Genomic DNA, 21,871 nt, shown 5'->3' with positions numbered 1-21,871 from the left:
GGAATTACTCCGACTAGGTGTTTCAACACGAATGTGTAATTGGCTGCAATCGTACCTTAGAAACAGGAGTCTCTGTGTGAAGGTTGGATCTACTGCATCGCATCCTTTTCACCCTGCATCTGGGGGCAGCAACCTGGGACCCCTACTGTTTTCGTTGTTCTTCAATGACGTGACTAAAGTTCTTGCAAATGGCGGTTTGTTAATCTACGCAGACGATCTAAAAATTTTCCTCGTCGTGAGAACTGAAGCGGACTGCAGAGACCTCCAGGAGCTATTGAACCAGTTCGCACGCTGGTGTACCATGAATTCCCTGGCTGTTAGCGTTTCCAAATGCTGTGTGATATCATACCGTCGCTTTAAATCACCAACTTTGTACGATTACAATATAAATGGTCAGGAACTCGAACGTGTGGACAAGGTCAAAGATCTGGGCGTTTTGTTGGATCACAGATTGACATTTAAACTGCATTATGCCACTATTATTGACAAGGCGAACCGTCAACTGGGCTTCATCTTAAAAATTACGAAAGAATTCAATGACCCGATGTGTCTGTGTTTCTTGTACTGTTCTCTGGTTAGATCCATTTTAGAATTTGCTTCGATAGTATGGTCACCTTATGAGGCAGTGTGGTTAACCAGAATAGAAGGAGTTCAGCGTAAGTTTGTGAGACATGCTTTGAGGGATCTACGGTGGCGTGATCCGTTGAACTTGCCTCCTTACGACCAGCGTTGCAGATTGCTGGGACTGGAACCGCTGCACGTCAGGCGCAAAAATAGCCGAGCTGTTTATGGATCGACAATTGTTTGTTCGGAGGTTGATTGCCTTGCTTTGCTTCAACATGTGCAATTTTATGCTTCAGAGCGCGTATTACGGACAAGGCAACTGATCCAGGTAGCTTTATGGTTATGGAGCAAATGATCCGTTAAATTCCATTTGCAATGAATTCCGACAAGCTTATGGTGTATTTGATTTTAACTTGTCAACAAATACTTTTAGACAACGCTCAAGCAAAACACGTTTTATAAATTGAAAATGTTTAAATTGTTTGTGTTAGTATTAGTTTTTTTTTTTTTCATTAAGACCATGATGTCCGATGGAAGTAATCATCAAATAAATATCTCCCAAATTTAGTATACAGGGAAATTTTTTATCCTTAAAACTGCTTTGTTATACGGTGATTATTTTCGCCCAAGTGCCATTGCCGCATTGATGACGGTTATATTCATAGCGATTCGCTATAGTATAATACGAGGCGAGCGGAGGACAAGCGATGTAACTCGACCCAAGTCCGATGTTGGAAAACAGAGCGCTTCGAAGGCTTAATCCTAAACGGTGAAGAGCAAGTTTCTGTGACACACGAGCGTGTGATACTTCCATGCCAAGAAAAGCCCTTGTCAGAGAGAACAGGTCGTGTACTGGTACTGGTGGTGCGAATCAATTGAAAATCTTCGAGCGATCTGCCTTCGGGCTGGACAAAGAATGCATCGCACAAGCACAGAAGCACAAAAAGATGAACGCGGTGCAGCTTTCAGAGAGGCAAAGTTAGCTCTCAAAAAGGAAATCAAGAGTCGAAAACGGGCATGCATTGATAGTCTATGCCAGAGTACCAACTCGAGTCCGTGGGGTGACGCCTACAGAGTGGAAATGGCTAAGACCAAAGGTGCCATGGTGCCCCAAGGGAAGTCGCCCGAGCTGCTGCCGTTGATAATCGATGTACTCTTCCCGCAAGCCCATGGCCCCCAGTGCCGTATATGGCAGATGAAGGAGAAGAAGTGGCGAGGGTAACGAGCGAAGAGCTGGCAGAAGTCGTGAAATCATTCGCGCCAAATAAGGCACCGGGACCCGATGGTATCACGAATGTTGCCCTAAAAGCGCAGCAGTCAATGCGGATCCGGACATGTTCAGAACCGCGATGCAACGCTGAATTGATGGAGGAATCTTCCCGGATGTATGGAAGCGACAGAAATTGGTACCACTACCAAAGGTGGGGAAACCATCAGGTGACCCGTCACCGTTTAGACCCATCTGTCTACTAGATACGACGGACAAGCTTTTGGAGAGATTGATCCTCAACAGGCTGATACCGTATACGTAAGATACGGACGGCCTGTACAACAACCAGTTTGGATTCCGGATAGGTAAATCTACTTTGGACGCTATCCAGTCGGTCGTTTAGACAGCTGAGGTGACTATCGAGCATAAAAGGAGCGGCATTCGTTACTGCACAGTTGTCACTCTGGATGTGAGGAATGCGTTCAACCACCACACTGGAAAGCGAATGCTCACGCACTTCATCGCCGGAAGATACCGACGCAGTTGTGTAATTGCGGGAGTGCCTCAAGGATCCCCATGTTATGTAATGCGATGAACGATGACGTACTGAGGCTGCTCCTTTAGACAAATGTTGTCATTGTTCGATTCACCGACGACACCACCCTAGTGGTCTATGGCGAATCGATGGAGGAAGTATTGGTGACTGCAGCGCACTCTATCTCCATAGTTGAGGAATGGATAAAGTCTAGGAAACTAGGACTGGCCCGTCACAAGACTAAGGTGATGGTGGTCAATAATCGCAAGTCCGAGCAACGGGTGCTTATCTCGGTAGGTGATTGCACCAAGCGATCCCTTAGGCATCTTGGGGTAAAGATCGATGATAAGCTCAGCTTCGCTAGCCACGTTGAATATGCCTGTAAAAGGGCACCTACGGCTACAGCGGCGCTTTCAAGGATGATTCTAACAGCTCTACTGTAATTACCAGTAAACGAAAGCTGCAGGCAGGCGTGGTGCTATCCATACTAAGGTAAGGAGGATCAATCTGGTCAAAAGAAACCTAAAGCGGTTAGAAAGTATATATGGCACTGCAACATCGTTACCTGTTCTGTGGCGTTGTTGGTTAACGCACCCAGTCTAGCGTATTGGGGGTCGTGGGATCGAAGCCCACCAGAACGATTCCATTATTGTTCACAATTTTATATTTAAATTTATCCAAATTGACTTTTGTGTACGGACTTCAGGTTTTTTTTTCAGAATGTTTTTAATAATTAAATATAGTTTTGCCAAGGTAGGATTGGTTTTAACTTCCACAAAACACCTATATATAAGTAATGAATGTAATGTTCGAAAACATGCTAATAAAAGAACTACACAAAATTGATTCAACATGGAGTGAAATGTTCCCGTTCTTACAAAGTTGCAACTGAAAACGTTTTTCGCGATTCAAAGTTTAGATACTTTATAACCTTTTAAAATTTATATTTTACAGCAAGATTTACACCATACAAATTTATTTGCGGGATTAAATACAAATATCTCCCATAACCCATAGTATGGGTTTATTTCACTCCGATCAAAATTTTCCTTCCATTATTTCCGAAACCACCCATTCCACCATACATGCCACTCCCTTTAACGTATCCTCATAATCTTTCGCTGGTCACATAAATCATCGCTGGTCACATAAATCTTCACTTTGAGTTGAATATTTACCCATCCAATCCTAGTTTGTCTGCCGTTCCATCGAGGTTGGATTCAATGATCTAAAATGTAAGATAGAATTGCACTAAGATGGATTTTCCTGTGGTTTTTGCTACGTTCAATTACCTCCCAGGTCCCGAAAAATGAACTAGTGCTATCAGAAGACATCGTAACTTTATTTTAGATAAACTTTGAACAGCACAAACTATCACTTTATTCCACTAGTTTACTACTAATCACGATTTTCACTAATTTCCCACTTCTCGTAAACTCGTTTATGGTTTTAAATGAGACTAAAATAATTTGCCATATCTATATCATAACCCGGCGATGTGAAGAAAATTTGCAAGCGAAAAATTCTGGATTTTATCTTTTCCAATCACTCGATAAGTCACTTTATGTAATGAATCATTTTTTCAACATGTCTTCACCGCGAACAAACGACACAATGCAATCGCAATCAATTTAGCACAAAAAATTGTAAGAATTTTCAGCGAAGTGAAAATTTTCACCCATCGATACTTCTGCTGCCATTTCGACACATGAAACGAATCCTGCAAGTGTCATGTTATCATCCTTGTCTTTGTCCGCGTGCGTGTTTTTCACTTTTCCTTTTTGGAAGGGCGAAAACCTGCCAGAGATGGGGAAAACAGAGGCGAAATATTTCCTGCTGATATCCGTCGCACACCAACACCACTAAATAAGGCCACGTGCGAGGCTTGAAAACATTGGCATCACAGTGGGGTGGTTCTGGTTGGTTCTATATTTGCCAGGCAATGGACATGCCCTATATCAACTGCAGCGATTCGCAGTAGACAGGATGTCCCGGGCCCGATCCATCTGACAAGCCAATCGAGCCCTCTGTTACCATAGAAGATGGTGTCTTCATCCATGTCGATAGCCTGATATTTGCGCTTGTTGAAACGTAGTACCAGAATGAAACAGGATCACAATTCGCTGAGTTCGTTTTGAGAAAATCGACCTGGCCTGGAAAAAATCGTGTCGCAAGTGTTTTGCTCTTGCGGGTGGAGAGCTTGTGATAATATACCCATGTTGAGCAAATAGGCGGTTTTGACTACAAAAGTAATACACTAAAACCTAGATTTACGAAGTGTTTTTGACGTAAATTCATTTTACGTTACCGTTTTACGAAATTCGTAAATTGAGTTAATCCAGATCAATAGTAAATTTTGAATTTTAATTATAAGTTTCGCGGAAATAATGCGATTTGTCGTAAACTTCAGAATACTCTGGAATATACTCTCCAGGTCCACTAGCGTGATCTATAAAGCTTTGAAAATCTTTAAATGTGTTAAAAAAAATTTGCTCTGAATTTTACTGTTGCTTTTATTGATGTATTGTTGCGTTGTATTTAAGAATGTTCTAAACCACCCAAGAATTTCCTGAAATATAGATGTTTAAATCTACATATCTAATTAGTGGTGAATATTGAGACAATATTTTTAGTAACTTAATGAAGTAAGCTGAATGGAGTCATTGAATCTAAATAGAATGCGTAGGAAAAATTGTTTGTGGACATGCACGCGTTCTGCTGGGCAGTTCGTTGAAGTCCAAGCTGACGGTGAAAATGCTTCCAGTTCAAACCTCAAATTTTCAGGAGCACGGGAGCTGGAGAGCCGTACAGCGTATCGGGCTGAGTGCTTGAACGAATGGTCACTCGCTTGTGTTGACCAGGTTTTCGGTTTGTCAGTGCGCATCGTACCTTCTTGGGAAAAAACCTCTCGAAGGTCACGTCTTCTTTCGTTTATTAACTAAACATGGTATCAACAACAAACAAAAGGAAGGGTGAATCTCTGAATCCACAACTTCCTTCCAAAAAAGTGGGATTTAAAACTGTCACTAAACGTGGCAAGAATGGAAGAAAGGACGTTTCTCCGGAATGCTCTAGACAAAATTTCCGAACACCAAATCGAAGCAGCCTCTAGCCCAGGCTCTTTGATTCAAGTGAGGAAGCAAAGAGTGCCGCCTATCGTGGTCAGTTGTTCCGAATTTGGGGGATTTAGGCAGGAGATCTTGAACTCCATCAGGGGAATCAAGGTTTCCTTCCAAATCGCAAAGAAAGGAGACTGTCGCGTTTTGCCGGAAACTCTTAAAGATCGCGAACTTCTTCTCAAACATCTTGAAGAGAAGAAGCACAAATGTTTTACTTATAACGAAAAAACGTTTGTTCAAAGGTGTCTTGAAAGGTCTCTCAAGTGTCACCTGAAGAGATCAAAAATGGAATAAATGATTTACTTGGATTTTCCCCAGTCCAAGTAATCATTATGAAAAAGAGAACCCAATCTGGCATTGTTCGGAAAGAGCTTTCTCAAGAATATTACTTAGGTCACTTTAACAAAAAAAAAAGATCTAAATAATATTAAAGCTTTAGAAAAAGCAAAACGTATGTTCGATGTCCGTGTGATATGGGAACATTTCCAGAAACCTGGTGGAAATTACCAAAACCCCACTCTGTGACGTCGGTGCCAAAAGTGGGGTCATGGTACAAAAAAATGTCGCATGGATGCTAAATGCATGATTTGCTGAGGTTCTTCTCGCGCCAAGGACGTCTGTCCAGTGAAGGAAGATACCACCAAGTTTGTATGCTCTAATTGCGGGGCTAATCATAAGTCAAATTTTTGGAATTGCCCTTCTCGCAAGAGATTCATTGAGGCTCGGGCCAGGCAGATGAAAGATAATATCCGTTACGTTGCCTGTTTCCGGAATTTCCCTGGTAGAGTTTCGAACAATACTCATTTTTCAATTAACGATCGCTTGATTAGGGATCATACCCATCAGGAAGATCATAATCATGCTCATTCACATACTAATTTTAATCCGTCGGGTAACCGTTCGAATCTTTCAATTTCGAATGTATCTACCCACGGTAAATCCTTTGCCGATATCGTAGCAGGTAATTTGAACTCCTCCCCAATTCGTACTATGAGTACCCATTCTACTTGTATCAAATCAAATGGAAAAAAACCCTACCGCCACATGTAACATCTACTCCGCCTCTTCGTCTACCGAAAATTCTAATGGGAAATCATCAAATGTACCCACTTCACTGATACCCACTGATATGTCTGCCTCTGATTTTAATTTTCTAACTGATCAATTGAATCTAATGATTGATGTTCAAAGCCACCACTATGACTGAAGCAGTCCAAGTAGGTGTAAAATTTACAAATCAAATTGTTTTTGGATTATGTTTTTCTGATGGATCCAAATAATAATTTAAACCTGGATCTAAACTCAAGAGAGATCCTAACTTTTTTGATTATCGTAATGATCGACTTGATGAGGCATGTGGGGGAGTTGCAATCATCATTCATAGGCGTATAAAACATCAACTGTTTTCGTCATTTGAAACTAAAGTTTTTGAAGCTTTAGGTGTTTCAGTTGAAATACAACTTGGTAAATATTGCAAAAATTAACTCGCAATAAGTCAATTTTTTTGTCATTGGTGACTTTAATGCCAAACATCGGTCATGGAATAATTCTCAAAGTAATTCCATCGGCAGAATTTTATTTGATGAGTGCTCTTCAGGATATTTCTCAATTCAATACCTTGAAAGCCCTACGTGTTTTTCCTCTTCTAGAAATCCATCTACGATTGATTTGGTCTTAATCGTCTCTAGCCCAGTCAACACAAACTCGTATACGATAATGCATAAGAGTACAAAAGTGGAGGCGATATACGTACTTGCGCCATTAGGCTGCATGCTAAATGTACGTATATCGCCTCCAAATTTGTACCCTTATATCGTATCATATACAATCGTATGTTTACTGGGAGTCATCTTTGTAGCCAACTGATTTCTCATTCTGATTTTGATTCCATTGTTGAAGCCAGGAACATTGCAATTCCAAAATTTGAATCCGTGATTATAGAAGATGATCTTAAACTCTTGATCCGTCATAAAAACGTGAGGAGAAGGCAATTTCAACGCACTCGCGATCCTGCTATGAAAATTATATGGCAGGATTTGCAGAAAAAAATCAAAACCAAAATTTTGAAAATAAAATTTCTCAATTGGACCTTGGCTCTAAGCCCTTTTGAAAATTATCTAAAATCTTGAAAAAACCTCAGAAGCCAATACCGGCATTGAAAAAGGAAAACAAATTATTACTAACTAATTGCGAAAAAGCTCAAAACCGTGCTATGCAGTTTGAAAGTGCGCACAATTTTAATCTAGGGCTTACTAGTCCAATTGAAAATCAAGTTACTCAGGACTTCGAAAATATTCTCAATCAAGAGAACGTTTTCGAAAATGCCTGGGAGACTGATTTGGAAGAAGTGAGAACTATTATTAAAAAACTACAAAATTTGAAAGCTCCCGGCGATGATGGAATTTTTTACATCCTCATCAAGAACCTTCCAGAAAGCAGCTTATCATTCTTAGTTGATATACTTAATAAATGTTTTCAATTGTCATATTATCCTGACAAATGGGAAAATGCTAAGGTTGTTCCAATTTTAAAACCAGACAAAAATCCTGCAGAAGCTTCTAGCTATCGTCCAATCAGTTTGCTTTCCTCCATCAGTAAACTTTTTGAAAAGGTCATTTTGAACAGAATGATGGCCCACATCAACGAAAATTCAATTTTTGCCAATGAACAGTTCGGATTCCACCATGGACATTCGACCGCTCATCAACTTTTACGTGTAACAAATTTGATCCGTTCCAACAAATCTAAAGGCTATTCTACTTTCCAACATACATTGTTAGAATAATTCAAAGTTATCTGTCAAATCGTACACTTCAGGTTAATTATCAGAACTCCAGATCTGAAAGACTTCCTGTGAGAGCTGGTGTTCCCCAAGGCAGAATTTTGGGACCAATATTATACAATATTTTCACATCTGACTTACCTGAGTTACCTCAGGGATGTCAAAAATCTTTGTTTGCGGATGACACAGCCCTTTCCGCCAAAGGACGAAGCCTGCGTGCCATCTGTAGTCGATTGCAAAAAAGTTTGGATATTTTTTCTTCATACTTGCAAAAATGGAAATTCTCTTCTAATGCTTCCAAAACTCAACTAATAATATTCCCACATAAACCAAAAGCTCTTTATTTGAAACCTTCAGGTAGACATGTTGTCACGATGAGAGGGGTTCCAATAAATTGGTCAGATGAAGTTAAGTATCTAGGGCTCATGCTAGATAAGAATTTAACTTTCAAAAATCACATTGAGGGCATTCAAGCCAAATGTAATAAATATGTAATATGTCTCTATCCCCTTATTAATAGAAAATCAAAACTTTGTCAAGCTTTTGATATTCAGGCCAGCCATGTTGTATGCTGTACCAATATGGACTAGCTGTTGTAATACCAGGAAGAAAGCTCTGCAGAGAATTCAAAATAAAATTTTGAAAATGATTCTGAAGCTTTCTCCCTGGTATAGTACCAATGAGTTTCATAGAATATCCAATGTTGAAACATTGGAACAAATGTAAAAAAAAAATAATTCCTGGCAAAAATCGTAACAATCTTATATTGCCACGATTAATGCGTTATATGTTTAGGTTAAGTTAGGTTAAGTATATTCAAAGCGTTTTTTTTTTTGTTATAAGCAGGTGTTATCAACTCACCTGTAAAAAATCTGAACTGCTACGGCAAATGGAATGTAATATGTTGTTAACAAAATGTACATTAGACTGATGCAAATTTTGAAGTTTTTGCTCCCCTTTGCTTAAACCGTGTCAATTATGATGAAAATCATTCTTCCAAAATTAGAAGTGATTTGGAAGAAATTTGGTTGTGCACACGCCATTTGAAGTTTATATGGAAAATACTATGGAAAAGACCAACCTTTTGTGTCCAGTCCTCTAACTGCTTGTAATAATAATTTATGGAAAAGTGAACAAACTTTACTCATGTGAAATCTTCCCAGCTACAACTTTGCCGAAGACCACATTTTGTTGGAACGTAAGGATAATTTGTTATTCGTGATTTCAAAGTCTAAACCATGCTGAGATGATCATTCAATTACTTTCAGAGCAGCCTGGATTACTTTGATCTATTCTTCCCGCCAGGAGCACCACTGTTGCCTGCCGAATAGTTGGTGAAGCTAACTGAAAGCAAACCCACTTTATGATGATGAATAACAATTTTTCCTGACGTCCAATCAAAATGTGGTCTTCGGCAAAGTTGTTGCTGAAAGAATTTCACATGAGAAGAGTGTGTTCACTTTTCCATAAAATATTATGACGAAGAGATAGAAGGCTGAACACAAAAGGTTAGCGTTTTCCATAGTAATCTCCATATAAACTTTAAATGGCGTGTGCACAGTCAAATTTCTTACAAATCATTTCAAATTTTGGTAGGATGCTTTTTACCATAATTTAAATCCTTTAAGCATAGGGGAGCGAAAATTTCGAAATTTGCATCACTCTAATGTACATATAATCTTAAATTTGTTTTACCACAGATAACAGATGTTTATGCTAGAACAAAAATCGTCTGAAAACTTGTGTAAACATTCAAACTAAAACACGTTGAAAACACTAGCGCCGCCACACAACGTATTGCTGCAATCAGTGGTGAATATAAGTATCTTGAAATGTTTCATATTCACCACAGACATCAGCATGGGAACTTAGCGATAACTGCGCCACCACGATGTTGCTACTTGTGTTGCCACTTAAAGTCACCATTAATTGTCTTACACAGTTTTACAATCGGACTTAAACATCTGTTTTCTGTGGTTTTACCAAATTAGGATGATAGTGTTGTCTATTAACACAGAACACCTAGGTATAAGAAATGAATGTAATGTTTGGAATGATACTAATAAAGAAATTAAAAAAAAAGGATTTCGGTTTGAACAGTTATCTGGTTCTCTAGATCTCTGTTCTTGAGGGTTTGGGCTTTGGCTTCGTTTTATCTTTACTAGAACAATGTTATTTTTTGCGTCGTCACGTCGCCGAAGTTTTTTTCTCCTTTCAGTTTGCACGCGTTCTGAGTGCAATCGAGTTCAGGTTTTTGCGTCGCCGGAGTGATATTTTGCTTTTATGAAATGAGCATGCTGATAAAAGTAGCTACAGCTGCTCAATCAAGGATGGATGATGAATTTGGTGAGCTCGTTTCATGCTTTTATTTCAAATGCATAATATATTCTGAAAAGCATTTTTATCACAACAACGGTGGGAGTGTTACTCAAATGAATTGATTTAACAGATTATGAACAGTTCCTCACTGTAAGTATCGACTTAGACTCTTGTATTTTTAACATTGGAATCTCATACATTTCCTTTTACCTGATTTTTATAATAATGAATAATGTATGCTCACGTTGTCTGCATTTTTTTAACACTTTCCAAGGTGAATCCTGATCATGCAGCAATGATCCCGCTCCACTAACAAAACACCTTCCCATGACAACCATGGATATTCAGACAGGATTCCGGTCTCTAGAAACAATGTATGTCATACTAACATTCAATCCCTTCTCCAATGACCGTAAGGAGTGGCCGGCGCCTTTATTGAAATTTTAATGTTTGGAGTTCTCGAAAAAGTACATTGAAGATGGAAAGCTACTCCCAAGCTACATCTCTTGATTCTTTGTGCAGCTCCGATTATTCTGGTCAATCACGGAGTAGCAACTACGAATTTTACGATCATCAATGCTTATGATTATGCTTATGCTTATTCTGGGTAATTATTCATGAATAATAGGTTGTCAAATCTACGATCATAATTCGTTACATATTGAATGATTTAGAATTAAGTACACACCCAGGAACATTTGAAGAACTTAACTGCGATTCTTGGTAAAAACACCACAAGTTAGAAGTCATCCACAAATTTACTGAAAGATATGATATGATCAACCAGCATAATAACTTACAGTTTGATAAACAGTACACGATACGTAGACTCATATTATAAGGCTGGATAAATGTATGAGTTCAACGGGCGCTCTTCGTTTAGTAATATGAAAGTTTAAAAATTTGTACCATAATTTTATACACAACTGCTTACGTTTGTAGATCTCATGTTTACTTTGAAATAATAAATACACGGGTAGAAATCAGAATCCAAAAACAAGATTATGACTCATGATATCATGATTCCAGCGTGTTTTCGTCTTATGAAAATACACCATGATTTGGACTCATGATATCATGAGTCAGATTGCCGTAACGCAACACACGCGTTAGGTTTTTGTAGCTGATTGCTCGGAATCATGATTCAAATTCCAAAAATGCTGAGTCGCGCATCCGTTTATGATCGACAAAAAAATAAATAAATAAATAGCATACATTGAGATTCGAGCCAAGAACCTTCCGATTGTGAGCCACGTACTCTACCATTCAACCGCTTCGTCATCTTGAATCAAAAGTGATCGATACAAATGTGATGAAGTAAAGTGCGCCGCTTAGTGTTTTCACACTGGATGTTACGCTTATGAGGAATCATGATTATGACTCCAGAAACCATGATTTGTGATCCTGATACTATGACCTAATCAATTTATGAATTTCATGATTTGTAAATCATGGTGTGCGGATCAGATTTTTATCCGTGTAGATGTCCATTTACGCCTATACTCCAAGGTTTTTGGAAGACTTCAATTTCTTGACATGAAAAAAATGAATTACTTACAAGCAGACTCCAACAGGCCCAACCTCGTTTTATGAACCGAACTTCCTCGCTTTCTTTTAAAAAACAGGAGAAATATTCAATCATTTTTACGTTTCAGGTCTTAAAAAAACAATTTTCAAAAATGCTTGCTTTTCTGCATTTTTATTTTCATAAAAATACTCCATTTAAGCATGATTTTTATTGATTTCTTCTCGGACCATCTCGGATCACGGATCACTCGGATTCAATGGTGCTAATCTCTGCGAAAATATTCTTACTCTAGAAAGTTTTTAAAATATTATTCAAACCATTGCCTTTATTACATTATAACTTTTACCCACTCAAAATGGGAATATACGACTTGCTCTCACAAGCTGGCAGCCTATTGAAACCGCAAAGTTGTCAGTTGTTTTCTGCCTTCTTTGTACACTAAAACGATTGGTATTTTGCAAAGAGTGGGTATTCCCTGCTAAACAAGTTACAGATAGTAAGCTCAATAAAGCTCTTTCATGATTGCGTTGCCGGTGAGTAATAGCCAGGGCCGGTTTAACAACGGTCTTTTCTATGAATGGGGCTGGGGATTATTTTCTCAATGCCTACTTTTTTCTATATGGGACAGTTATTCCTTTATAGGCATTTTATGTCATAACTACTTTTGTTCGAATCGAGAACATTCGAAGCTTTACATTCGAACATTGAGCATCTCTAATCTCTGCCACGAATGCGAAAATGGCAAAATTTGCCAAAGATAGAGATGCTTATTGAAGCTGAGAAGCAAGCTCTGTCTCAGTGAAGACGTAATGCCAAGAAAAAGAAGAACAAAACACTGACCAACAAACACTGGCCACTGACACCAGATCCGTAAATATGAACATCACTCGTATTCCGTACGTTTTTTCTAAAATTCACCATTCGCAATTTGAGCTACACTGTATCACGAAACTTCAGAATATTTATTAGTACTGAACCCAGATGTTGTGCGAGTCACGTGTCTATCTCGAAATTGATGTTCGCGGAATCAATTTTAAACACAATTTGCTGGCAAAAACAAATAATCCAGCCCTGGTGGCTCTGAGCTCAGTTCTGAAACTGGTAATGTGTCAAAAGCTGTGCACAACTTGATAACCTTCCATTGTGGTGCATTTCTTCCTGTTTTCAGTTGATCGTTGGATTTTGTTGTAGCAAGTTGTAAAAAAATGACGTCATTCAAATTTATAATTTTGTCAACAATTCTAATGTGGTTTTGTTGTATCCGAACAGCACAGGGTTCGCAAGATGGTATTGAAATATTAAATTTATTGTTAAAATTTAAAACTTATTAGCTTCTATCCAAACAAAGGTTCAGTGGAGGAATCGTTAGGAGATGGTGGATTTCAAAACGATGAAACACAGACGCAGCCCCGTCACCACATCAAAGTTTATGATGCAAACAATAATGGATGGCGCAATGTGGAGTTTCAGCTTGCAGTTCAACATGCTGAAGAAACGTTAATAGATACCACACCTGAAAGGAACTCCAACGATAACGTTCGAAGGTTAAACGAAAAGAAGCTGAAAGTGTTCGACCCACATACTGGTTCTTGGATAGAAAAAATATTTTTTGTTTGAAACGAGCATATTGTTTAATAAATAAAAATGGAATAGTGTTTGTATGTCACGAAATGGCTTACGAACGGATCAACGGATTTGATTGATTCCTTCTCCGTTTTGTTCTTTAAGGGTTCCGACGTGTTTTTGTGTATAAAAATCCCAGGATATTCACCGAGAAAGTTGGAAAAACGAGAGTACACGGAACTGTCATTTTGTATGAATTCATAGCGTTTTTCAACAGCCTACTTGATGGCAAGACGAAGTTTTCCGGGACCACTAGTTGTTTAATAAACTACAATTGGTCTGCAATGACCGGATATTTTTGTGTGAAGAGAATCAAAAAAGTAGACTTGAGTATTTTACTTACTTACCCTAATTGCTGATCATTTGACAGTGGAAATACGCGTATTAGTCAGAAGATGATGGAATTAAAAAGAACAATACTCAAATCTACTTTTTTGATCATCTTTATTAAAATTTTGACTTGAATCCTCTATACATAAAAGTTTTTACTTTTGTTTAACAATTGTGGTTTAAGATTTTTTTTAATGAGATTGCATTTACAATATTTTGAATCCAGTATGGTGCAGGTGTGTTTTAAACAGACATATCACTCAGAATGAATCGTGGACATGGTTGCTATAGAGCTTAGTGACATTTGAACACACGTAGACTAGCATACGCTCGTCATACACAGTTTGTTTTTGTTTTCCTCAAAGACGAGTATTGTTTCTACGGTACACGGTAAAAAATCAGCACGTTCGATTGAATAGATTGATCACTTGGCTCAATTCAAAACACAAATCACCATGATTTGAAGAGTTTCAACTTTGGATTTGCTCTACTGTCTCTAGAACTAGACTCTGAAGTGAAAAGTCGTTGATTTTGAACGTCATGTCTTTTGTATGAGAGCAAACATTGACAGCTCGTTGTAGAAATTGATTGAGATCAATTCAATCCGTTTCAACAGATGCGAGTTAGTGTCGAGGTGAGACACTGAGCTTGCACTCCGAAGGTTGGTGGTTCAAATCTGGGTCAGCCGGAAATGTTTATTTTAACTTTTTTTTTTATTTCAAATCAAAACATGCAACGTTGAATTCAAGTGCTGTTACCTTGATTTTGTCAAGATTCAACAGTAGTGCAAATCCAAGTGCAGAACTATTGATAGCATGGTGCCTATTTTTTACCGTGTACTGTAACTCTCAGTACCGGTAGTACCGGTAAAATACCGGTACTGGAAGATTTTTTTTGCAATAAATATAAAGCACACAGTATTGGGTAAACAAATTTCAACATTTTCAAATTCGTCAATAAACACAAGCTTGCTAACCTTACTCTTTATTTTTTAACCTATAATACTGACCAAAAATTGTTTTAAAATAACAATAAGAAAACCGTTTTAACTATTAAACTTATGAAATACTCACGAATATGTATTGAAATTCAAGTTTTGTCTGACGTGGTGGACCACTGTACCACATTCATTCAAATCTGTTCTGTAATCATCCACAGTTGACCGTTTTATAGAAAATTTGAAAAAATTGCAGATGTATTGCGTATTATGTATGTGGTGCCGAAAATCGTTCAAATTAAATAATGTATTCACTACTCTCATGTTATCACCTTGCTTTCATTTGGAAAGTAGGATTTAAAAATGCAAAGCATATTCAAAGCTCAATACACCCGATTCTGTTTTTGCACGGGGGATGCGTACCGTGTAAAAAAAATACCGTGCAAAAAAAATCCGTGTTATACCGAGAAACCGTGCAAAAAAAAATCCGTGTTATTTTGAGAAACCGTGCAAAATAAGTTCCATAGGGATTGTTGGAGTTCCGAAGAGATTCTTGGAAATCGATGGTAATCCATGCAATATGGGTATTTTTGGAACAGGGCCGACGAGTAGATGCCGGAAGTAGATGTCCGGTGCAATCTGGGAATCCAAGATGGCGACTTCCGGTTTGGGAAAATCACTTGAAATCCATGCAATACCGTGCACCCCCGCTAATTTGAACGGTACCTCATGCAAACCATCGGGGTTCATTTTTAATTTGAACTTCTAGTCACCCTACGAACAACAGAAAATCGTACTTCTGGTTACCCTTTTGGCTGTTTTGTTTTGATTCTGCGTTCCGTTCCATTTCACTTTACTCCGTTCCATGAGCTGGATAACGTTTGAACCATTTTTAATCTGAACGATGTGCAAATTAGCGGGGTACAAATTAAAAAGTGTTCAGATTAAATGTGGTCAAACCAACGGGGGTACCCGGTATGGGTATTTTTGGAACGGGATCGACGAGTAGATGCCGGAAGTAGATGTCCGGTGCTAATTGGAAATCCAAGATGGCGACTTCCGGTTTGGGAAAATCACTTGGAATCCATACAATATGGGTATTTTTGGAACGGGGCCGACGAGTAGATGCCGAAAATCGATGTCCGGTGCCAATTGGGAATCCAAGATGGCGACTTCCGGTTTGGGAAAATCACTTGGAACCTATGCAATATGGGTATTTTTGGAACGGGGCCGACGAGTAGATGCCGGAAATAGATGTCCGGTGCCAATTGGGAATCCAAGATGACGACATCCGGTTTGGGAAAATCACTTGGAACCCATGCAATATGGGTATTTTTGGAACGGGGCCAACGCGTAGATGCCGGAAATCGATGTCCGGTACCAATTAGGAATCCAAGATGGCGACTTCCGGTTTGGAAAAATCACTTGGAACCCATGCAATATGGGTATTTTTGGAACGGGACCGACGAGTAGATGCCGGAAATAGATGCCCGGTGCCGATTGGGAATCCAAGATGGCGACTTCCGGTTTGGAAAAAACACTTGGAACCCAAACAATATGGGTATTTTTGGAACGAGGCCGACGAGTAGATGCCGGAAATAGATGTCCGGTGCCAATTGGGAATCCAAGATGACGACTTCCGGTTTGGGAAAATCACTTGGAACCTATGCAATATGGGTATTTTTGGAACGGGGCCGACGCGTAGATGCCGGAAGTAGATGTCCGGTGCTAATTGGGAATCCAAGATGGCGACATCCGGTTTGGGAAAATCACTTGTAACCCATGCAATATGGGTATTTTTGGAACGGGGCCGATGCGTAGATGCCGGAAATCGATGCCAATTAGGAATCCAAGATGGCGACTTCCGGTTTGGGAAAATCACTTGTAACCCATGCAATATGGGTATTTTTGGAACGTGGCCGACGCGTAGATGCCGGAAATCGATGTCCGGTGGCAATTGGGAATCCAAGATGGCGACTTGCAATTGGGAATCAAAGATGGCGACTTCCGGTTTGGAAAAATCACTTGGAGATGCCGGAAATCGATGTCCGATGCCAATTGGGAATCCAAGATGGCAACTTCCAGTTTGGGAAAATCACTTGGAATCCATGCAATATGGGTATTTTTGGAACGGGGCCGACGCGTAGATGCCGGAAATCGATGTCCGGTGCCAATTGGGAATCCAAGATGGCGACTTCCGGTTTGGGAAAATCACTTGGAATCCATGCAATATGGGTATTTTTGGAACGGGACCGACGAGTAGATGCCGGAAATAGATGCCCGGTGCCAATTGGGAATCCAAGATGGCGACTTCCGGTTTGGGAAAATCACTTGTAACCCATGCAATATGGGTATTTTTGGAACGGGGCCAACGCGTAGATGCCGGAAATCGATGTCCGGTGCCAATTAGGAATCCAAGATGGCGACTTCCGGTTTGGGAAAATCACTTGGAATCCATGCAATATGGGTATTTTTGGAACGGGACCGATGCGTAGATGCCGGAAATCGATGCCAATTAGGAATCCAAGATGGCGACTTCCGGTTTGGGAAAATCACTTGTAACCCATGCAATATGGGTATTTTTGGAACGTGGCCGACGCGTAGATGCCGGAAATCGATGTCCGGTGCCAATTGGGTATCCAAGATGGCGACTTCCGGTTTGGGAATCCAAGATGGCGACTTCCGGTTTGGGAAAATCACTTGGAATCCATGCAATATGGGTATTTTTGGAACGGGGCCGACGCGTAGATGCCGGAAATCGATGTCCGGTGCCAATTGGGAATCCAAGATGGCGACTTCCGGTTTGGGAAAATCACTTGGAATCCATGCAATATGGGTATTTTTGGAACGGGACCGACGAGTAGATGCCGGAAATAGATGCCCGGTGCCAATTGGGAATCCAAGATGGCGACTTCCGGTTTGGGAAAATCACTTGTAACCCATGCAATATGGGTATTTTTGGAACGTGGCCGACGCGAAGATGCCGGAAATCGATGTCCGGTGCCAATTGGGAATCCAAGATGGCGACTTCCGGTTTGGGAATCCAAGATGGCGACTTCCGGTTTGGGAAAATCACTTGGAACCTATGCAATATGGGTATTTTTGGAACGGGGCCGACGCGTAGATGCCGGAAATCGATGTCCGGTGCCAATTGGGAATCCAAGATGGCGACATCCAATTTGGGAAAATCACTTGGAACCCATGCAATATGGGTATTTTTGGAACGGGGCCGACGCGTAGATGCCGGAAATCGATGCCAATTAGGAATCCAAGATGGCGACTTCCGGTTTGGGAAAATCACTTGTAACCCATGCAATATGGGTATTTTTGGAACGGGGCCGACGCGTAGATGCCGGAAATCGATGTCCGGTGCCAATTGGGAATCCAAGATGGCGACATCCAATTTGGGAAAATCACTTGGAACCCATGCAATATGGGTATTTTTGGAACGGGGCCGACGCGTAGATGCCGGAAATCGATGTCCGGTACCAATTAGGAATCCAAGATGGCGACTTCCGGTTTGGGAAAATCACTTGGAATCCATGCAATATGGGTATTTTTGGAACGGGACCGACGAGTAGATGCCGGAAATAGATGCCCGGTGCCAATTGGGAATCCAAGATGGCGACTTCCGGTTTGGAAAAAACACTTGGAACCCAAACAATATGGGTATTTTTGGAACGGGACCGACGAGTAGATGCCGGAAATAGATGTCCGGTGCCAATTGGGAATCCAAGATGACGACTTCCGGTTTGGGAAAATCACTTGGAACCTATGCAATATGGGTATTTTTGGAACGGGGCCGACGCGTAGATGCCGGAAGTAGATGTCCGGTGCCAATTGGGAATCCAAGATGGCGACTTCCGGTTTGGGAATCCAAGATGGCGACTTCCGGTTTGGGAAAATCACTTGGAATCCATGCAATATGGGTATTTTTGGAACGGGGCCGACGCGTAGATGCCGGAAATCGATGTCCGGTGCCAATTGGGAATCCAAGATGGCGACTTCCAGTTTGGGAAAATCACTTGGAACCCATGCAATATGGGTATTTTTGGAACGGGGCCGACGCGTAGATGCCGGAAATCGATGTCCGGTGCCAATTAGGAATCCAAGATGGCGACTTCCGGTTTGGGAAAATCACTTGTAACCCATGCAATATGGGTATTTTTGGAACGGGACCGACGAGTAGATGCCGGAAATAGATGCCCGGTGCCAATTGGGAATCCAAGATGGCGACTTCCGGTTTGGAAAAATCACTTGGAACCCAAACAATATGGGTATTTTTGGAACGGGACCGACGAGTAGATGCCGGAAATAGATGTCCGGTGCCAATTGGGAATCCAAGATGACGACTTCCGGTTTGGGAAAATCACTTGGAACCTATGCAATATGGGTATTTTTGGAACGGGGCCGACGCGTAGATGCCGGAAGTAGATGTCCGGTGCTAATTGGGAATCCAAGATGGCGACATCCGGTTTGGGAAAATCACTTGTAACCCATGCAATATGGGTATTTTTGGAACGTGGCCGACGCGTAGATGCCGGAAATCGATGTCAGGTGCCAATTGGGAATCCAAGATGGCGACTTTTGGTTTGGGAATCCAAGATGGCGACTTCCGGTTTGGGAAAATCACTTGGAATCCATGCAATATGGGTATTTTTGGAACGGGACCGACGCGTAGATGCCGGAAATCGATGTCCGGTGCCAATTGGGAATCCAAGATGGCGACTTCCGGTTTGGGAAAATCACTTGGAACCCATGCAATATGGGTATTTTTGGAACGGGACCGACGCGTAGATGCCGGAAATCGATGTCCGGTGCCAATTGGGAATCCAAGATGGCGACTTCCGGTTTGGGGAAATCACTTGTAACCCATGCAATATGGGTATTTTTTGGAACAGGGCCGACGCGTAGATGCCGGAAATCGATGTCCGGTGCCAATTAGGAATCCAAGATGGCGACTTCCGGTTTGGGAAAATCACTTGGAGATGCTGGAAATCGATGTCCGATGCCAATTGGGAATCCAAGATGGCGACTTCCAGTTTGGGAAAATCACTTGGAACCCATGCAATATGGGTATTTTTGGAACGGGGCCGACGCGTAGATGCCGGAAATCGATGTCCGGTGCCAATTAGGAATCCAAGATGGCGACTTCCGGTTTGGGAAAATCACTTGGAATCCATGCAATATGGGTATTTTTGGAACGGGACCGATGCGTAGATGCCGGAAATCGATGCCAATTAGGAATCCAAGATGGCGACTTCCGGTTTGGGAAAATCACTTGTAACCCATGCAATATGGGTATTTTTGGAACGTGGCCGACGCGTAGATGCCGGAAATCGATGTCCGGTGCCAATTGGGAATCCAAGATGGCGACTTCCGGTTTGGGGAAATCACTTGTAACCCATGCAATATGGGTATTTTTTTTAACAGGGCCGACGCGTAGATGGCGGAAATCGATGTCCGGTGCCAATTGGGAATCCAAGATGGCGACTTCCGGTTTGGGAATCCAAGATGGCGACTTGCGGTTTGGGAAAATCACTTGGAATCCATGCAATATGGGTATTTTTGGAACGGGGCCGACGCGTAGATGCCGGAAATCGATGTCCGGTGCCAATTAGGAATCCAAGATGGCGACTTCCGGTTTGGGAAAATCACTTGGAATCCATGCAATATGAGTGTTTTTGGAACGGGACCGACGAGTAGATGCCGGAAATAGATGCCCGGTGCCAATTGGGAATCCAAGATGGCGACTTCCGGTTTGGAAAAAACACTTGGAACCCAAACAATATGGGTATTTTTGGAACGGGGCCGACGAGTAGATGCCGGAAATAGATGTCCGGTGCCAATTGGGAATCCAAGATGACGACTTCCGGTTTGGGAAAATCACTTGGAACCTATGCAATATGGGTATTTTTGGAACGGGGCCGACGCTTAGATGCCGGAAGTAGATGTCCGGTGCTAATTGGGAATCCAAGATGGCGACATCCGGTTTGGGAAAATCACTTGTAACCCATGCAATATGGGTATTTTTGGAACGGGGCCGATGCGTAGATGCCGGAAATCGATGCCAATTAGGAATCCAAGATGGCGACTTCCGGTTTGGGAAAATCACTTGTAACCCATGCAATATGGGTATTTTTGGAACGGGGCCGACGAGTAGATGCCGGAAATCGATGTCCGGTGCCAATTGGGAATCCAAGATGGCGACTTCCGGTTTGGGAAAATCACTTGGAACCCATGCAATATGGGTATTTTTGGAACGGGACCGACGAGTAGATGCCGGAAATAGATGCCCGGTGCCAATTGGGAATCCAAGATGGCGACTTCCGGTTTGGAAAAAACACTTGGAACCCAAACAATATGGGTATTTTTGGAACGGGGCCGACGAGTAGATGCCGGAAATAGATGTCCGGTGCAAATGGGAATCCAAGATGGCGACGTCCTGTTTGGGAAAATCACTTGGAATCCATACAATATGGGTATTTTTGGAACGGGACCCAGCGTTGCCTACCTTCCAGGTTTGTCTGGAATATTCCAGATTGTTTAGGCCCCATTTTACAAAAATCTGGAAGATCCAGATAAAATTTGAAACGAATATGTAAGGTTCTGAAAATAATTTGTAAGGTTCTCCATATGCGAGATAGCGATCCAAACTTTTCCAGACGAATTTTTAAAAACTTCCAGATTTTTGAAAAATTGACTTGGCATCCCTAACGGGACCGACGAGTAGATGCCGGAAATAGATGTCTAGTGCCATTTGGGAATCCAAGATGGCGACTTCCGTTTCGGAAAAATTAATACATCAAACAAACTTGAATCCCACATAACATGATCTCGCTCTAAAATCCATTTATTACAGAGTATGTTGCTCATTATTTTTAAGGAAATGCATGAACAAAGGTAGATATTATTATTTCTTCA

The 21,871-nt window shown here is 41.1% G+C and overlaps 1 protein-coding gene and 1 long non-coding RNA gene across 4 annotated transcripts in view; one reads left to right on the top strand and one right to left on the bottom strand.

Moving 5' to 3' along the window:
- The window catches only part of LOC5576891, a 68,944-nt gene extending 56,813 nt beyond the window's left edge, over positions 1–12,131 (bottom strand). Inside the window, exons 1-2 of one of the 2 annotated variants that reach the window (XM_021847665.1) lie at positions 3,602–4,067; positions 3,488–3,537 (exon numbers count right to left, since the gene is read on the bottom strand). In XM_021847665.1, the coding sequence (XP_021703357.1) occupies positions 3,488–3,537; positions 3,602–3,643 (92 nt within the window). In that variant the 5' untranslated portion in view covers positions 3,644–4,067. Of the gene's footprint in view, positions 1–3,487; positions 3,538–3,601; positions 4,068–12,087 lie in introns of those variants that run through there. The other variant, XM_021847670.1, reaches the window with a different exon arrangement.
- Positions 12,132–13,138: 1,007 nt separating this feature from the next.
- On the top strand, positions 13,139–13,677 carry LOC5576892. Of its 2 annotated transcripts, XR_002498914.1 has the most exons (3): positions 13,139–13,158; positions 13,226–13,344; positions 13,406–13,677. It is a non-coding gene; the product is annotated as an uncharacterized LOC5576892 (long non-coding RNA). The 2 variants fall into 2 exon arrangements; XR_002498913.1 differs by lacking the exon at positions 13,139–13,158 and having other exon boundaries at positions 13,189–13,344.
- The last annotated feature ends 8,194 nt before the right edge of the window (positions 13,678–21,871 follow it).

The sequence above is a fragment of the Aedes aegypti genome, chromosome 1 (assembly GCF_002204515.2).
Source record: "Aedes aegypti strain LVP_AGWG chromosome 1, AaegL5.0 Primary Assembly, whole genome shotgun sequence".
Classification (NCBI taxonomy): domain Eukaryota; kingdom Metazoa; phylum Arthropoda; class Insecta; order Diptera; family Culicidae; genus Aedes; species Aedes aegypti.
This window is presented reverse-complemented; position numbering and strand designations above follow the sequence as displayed.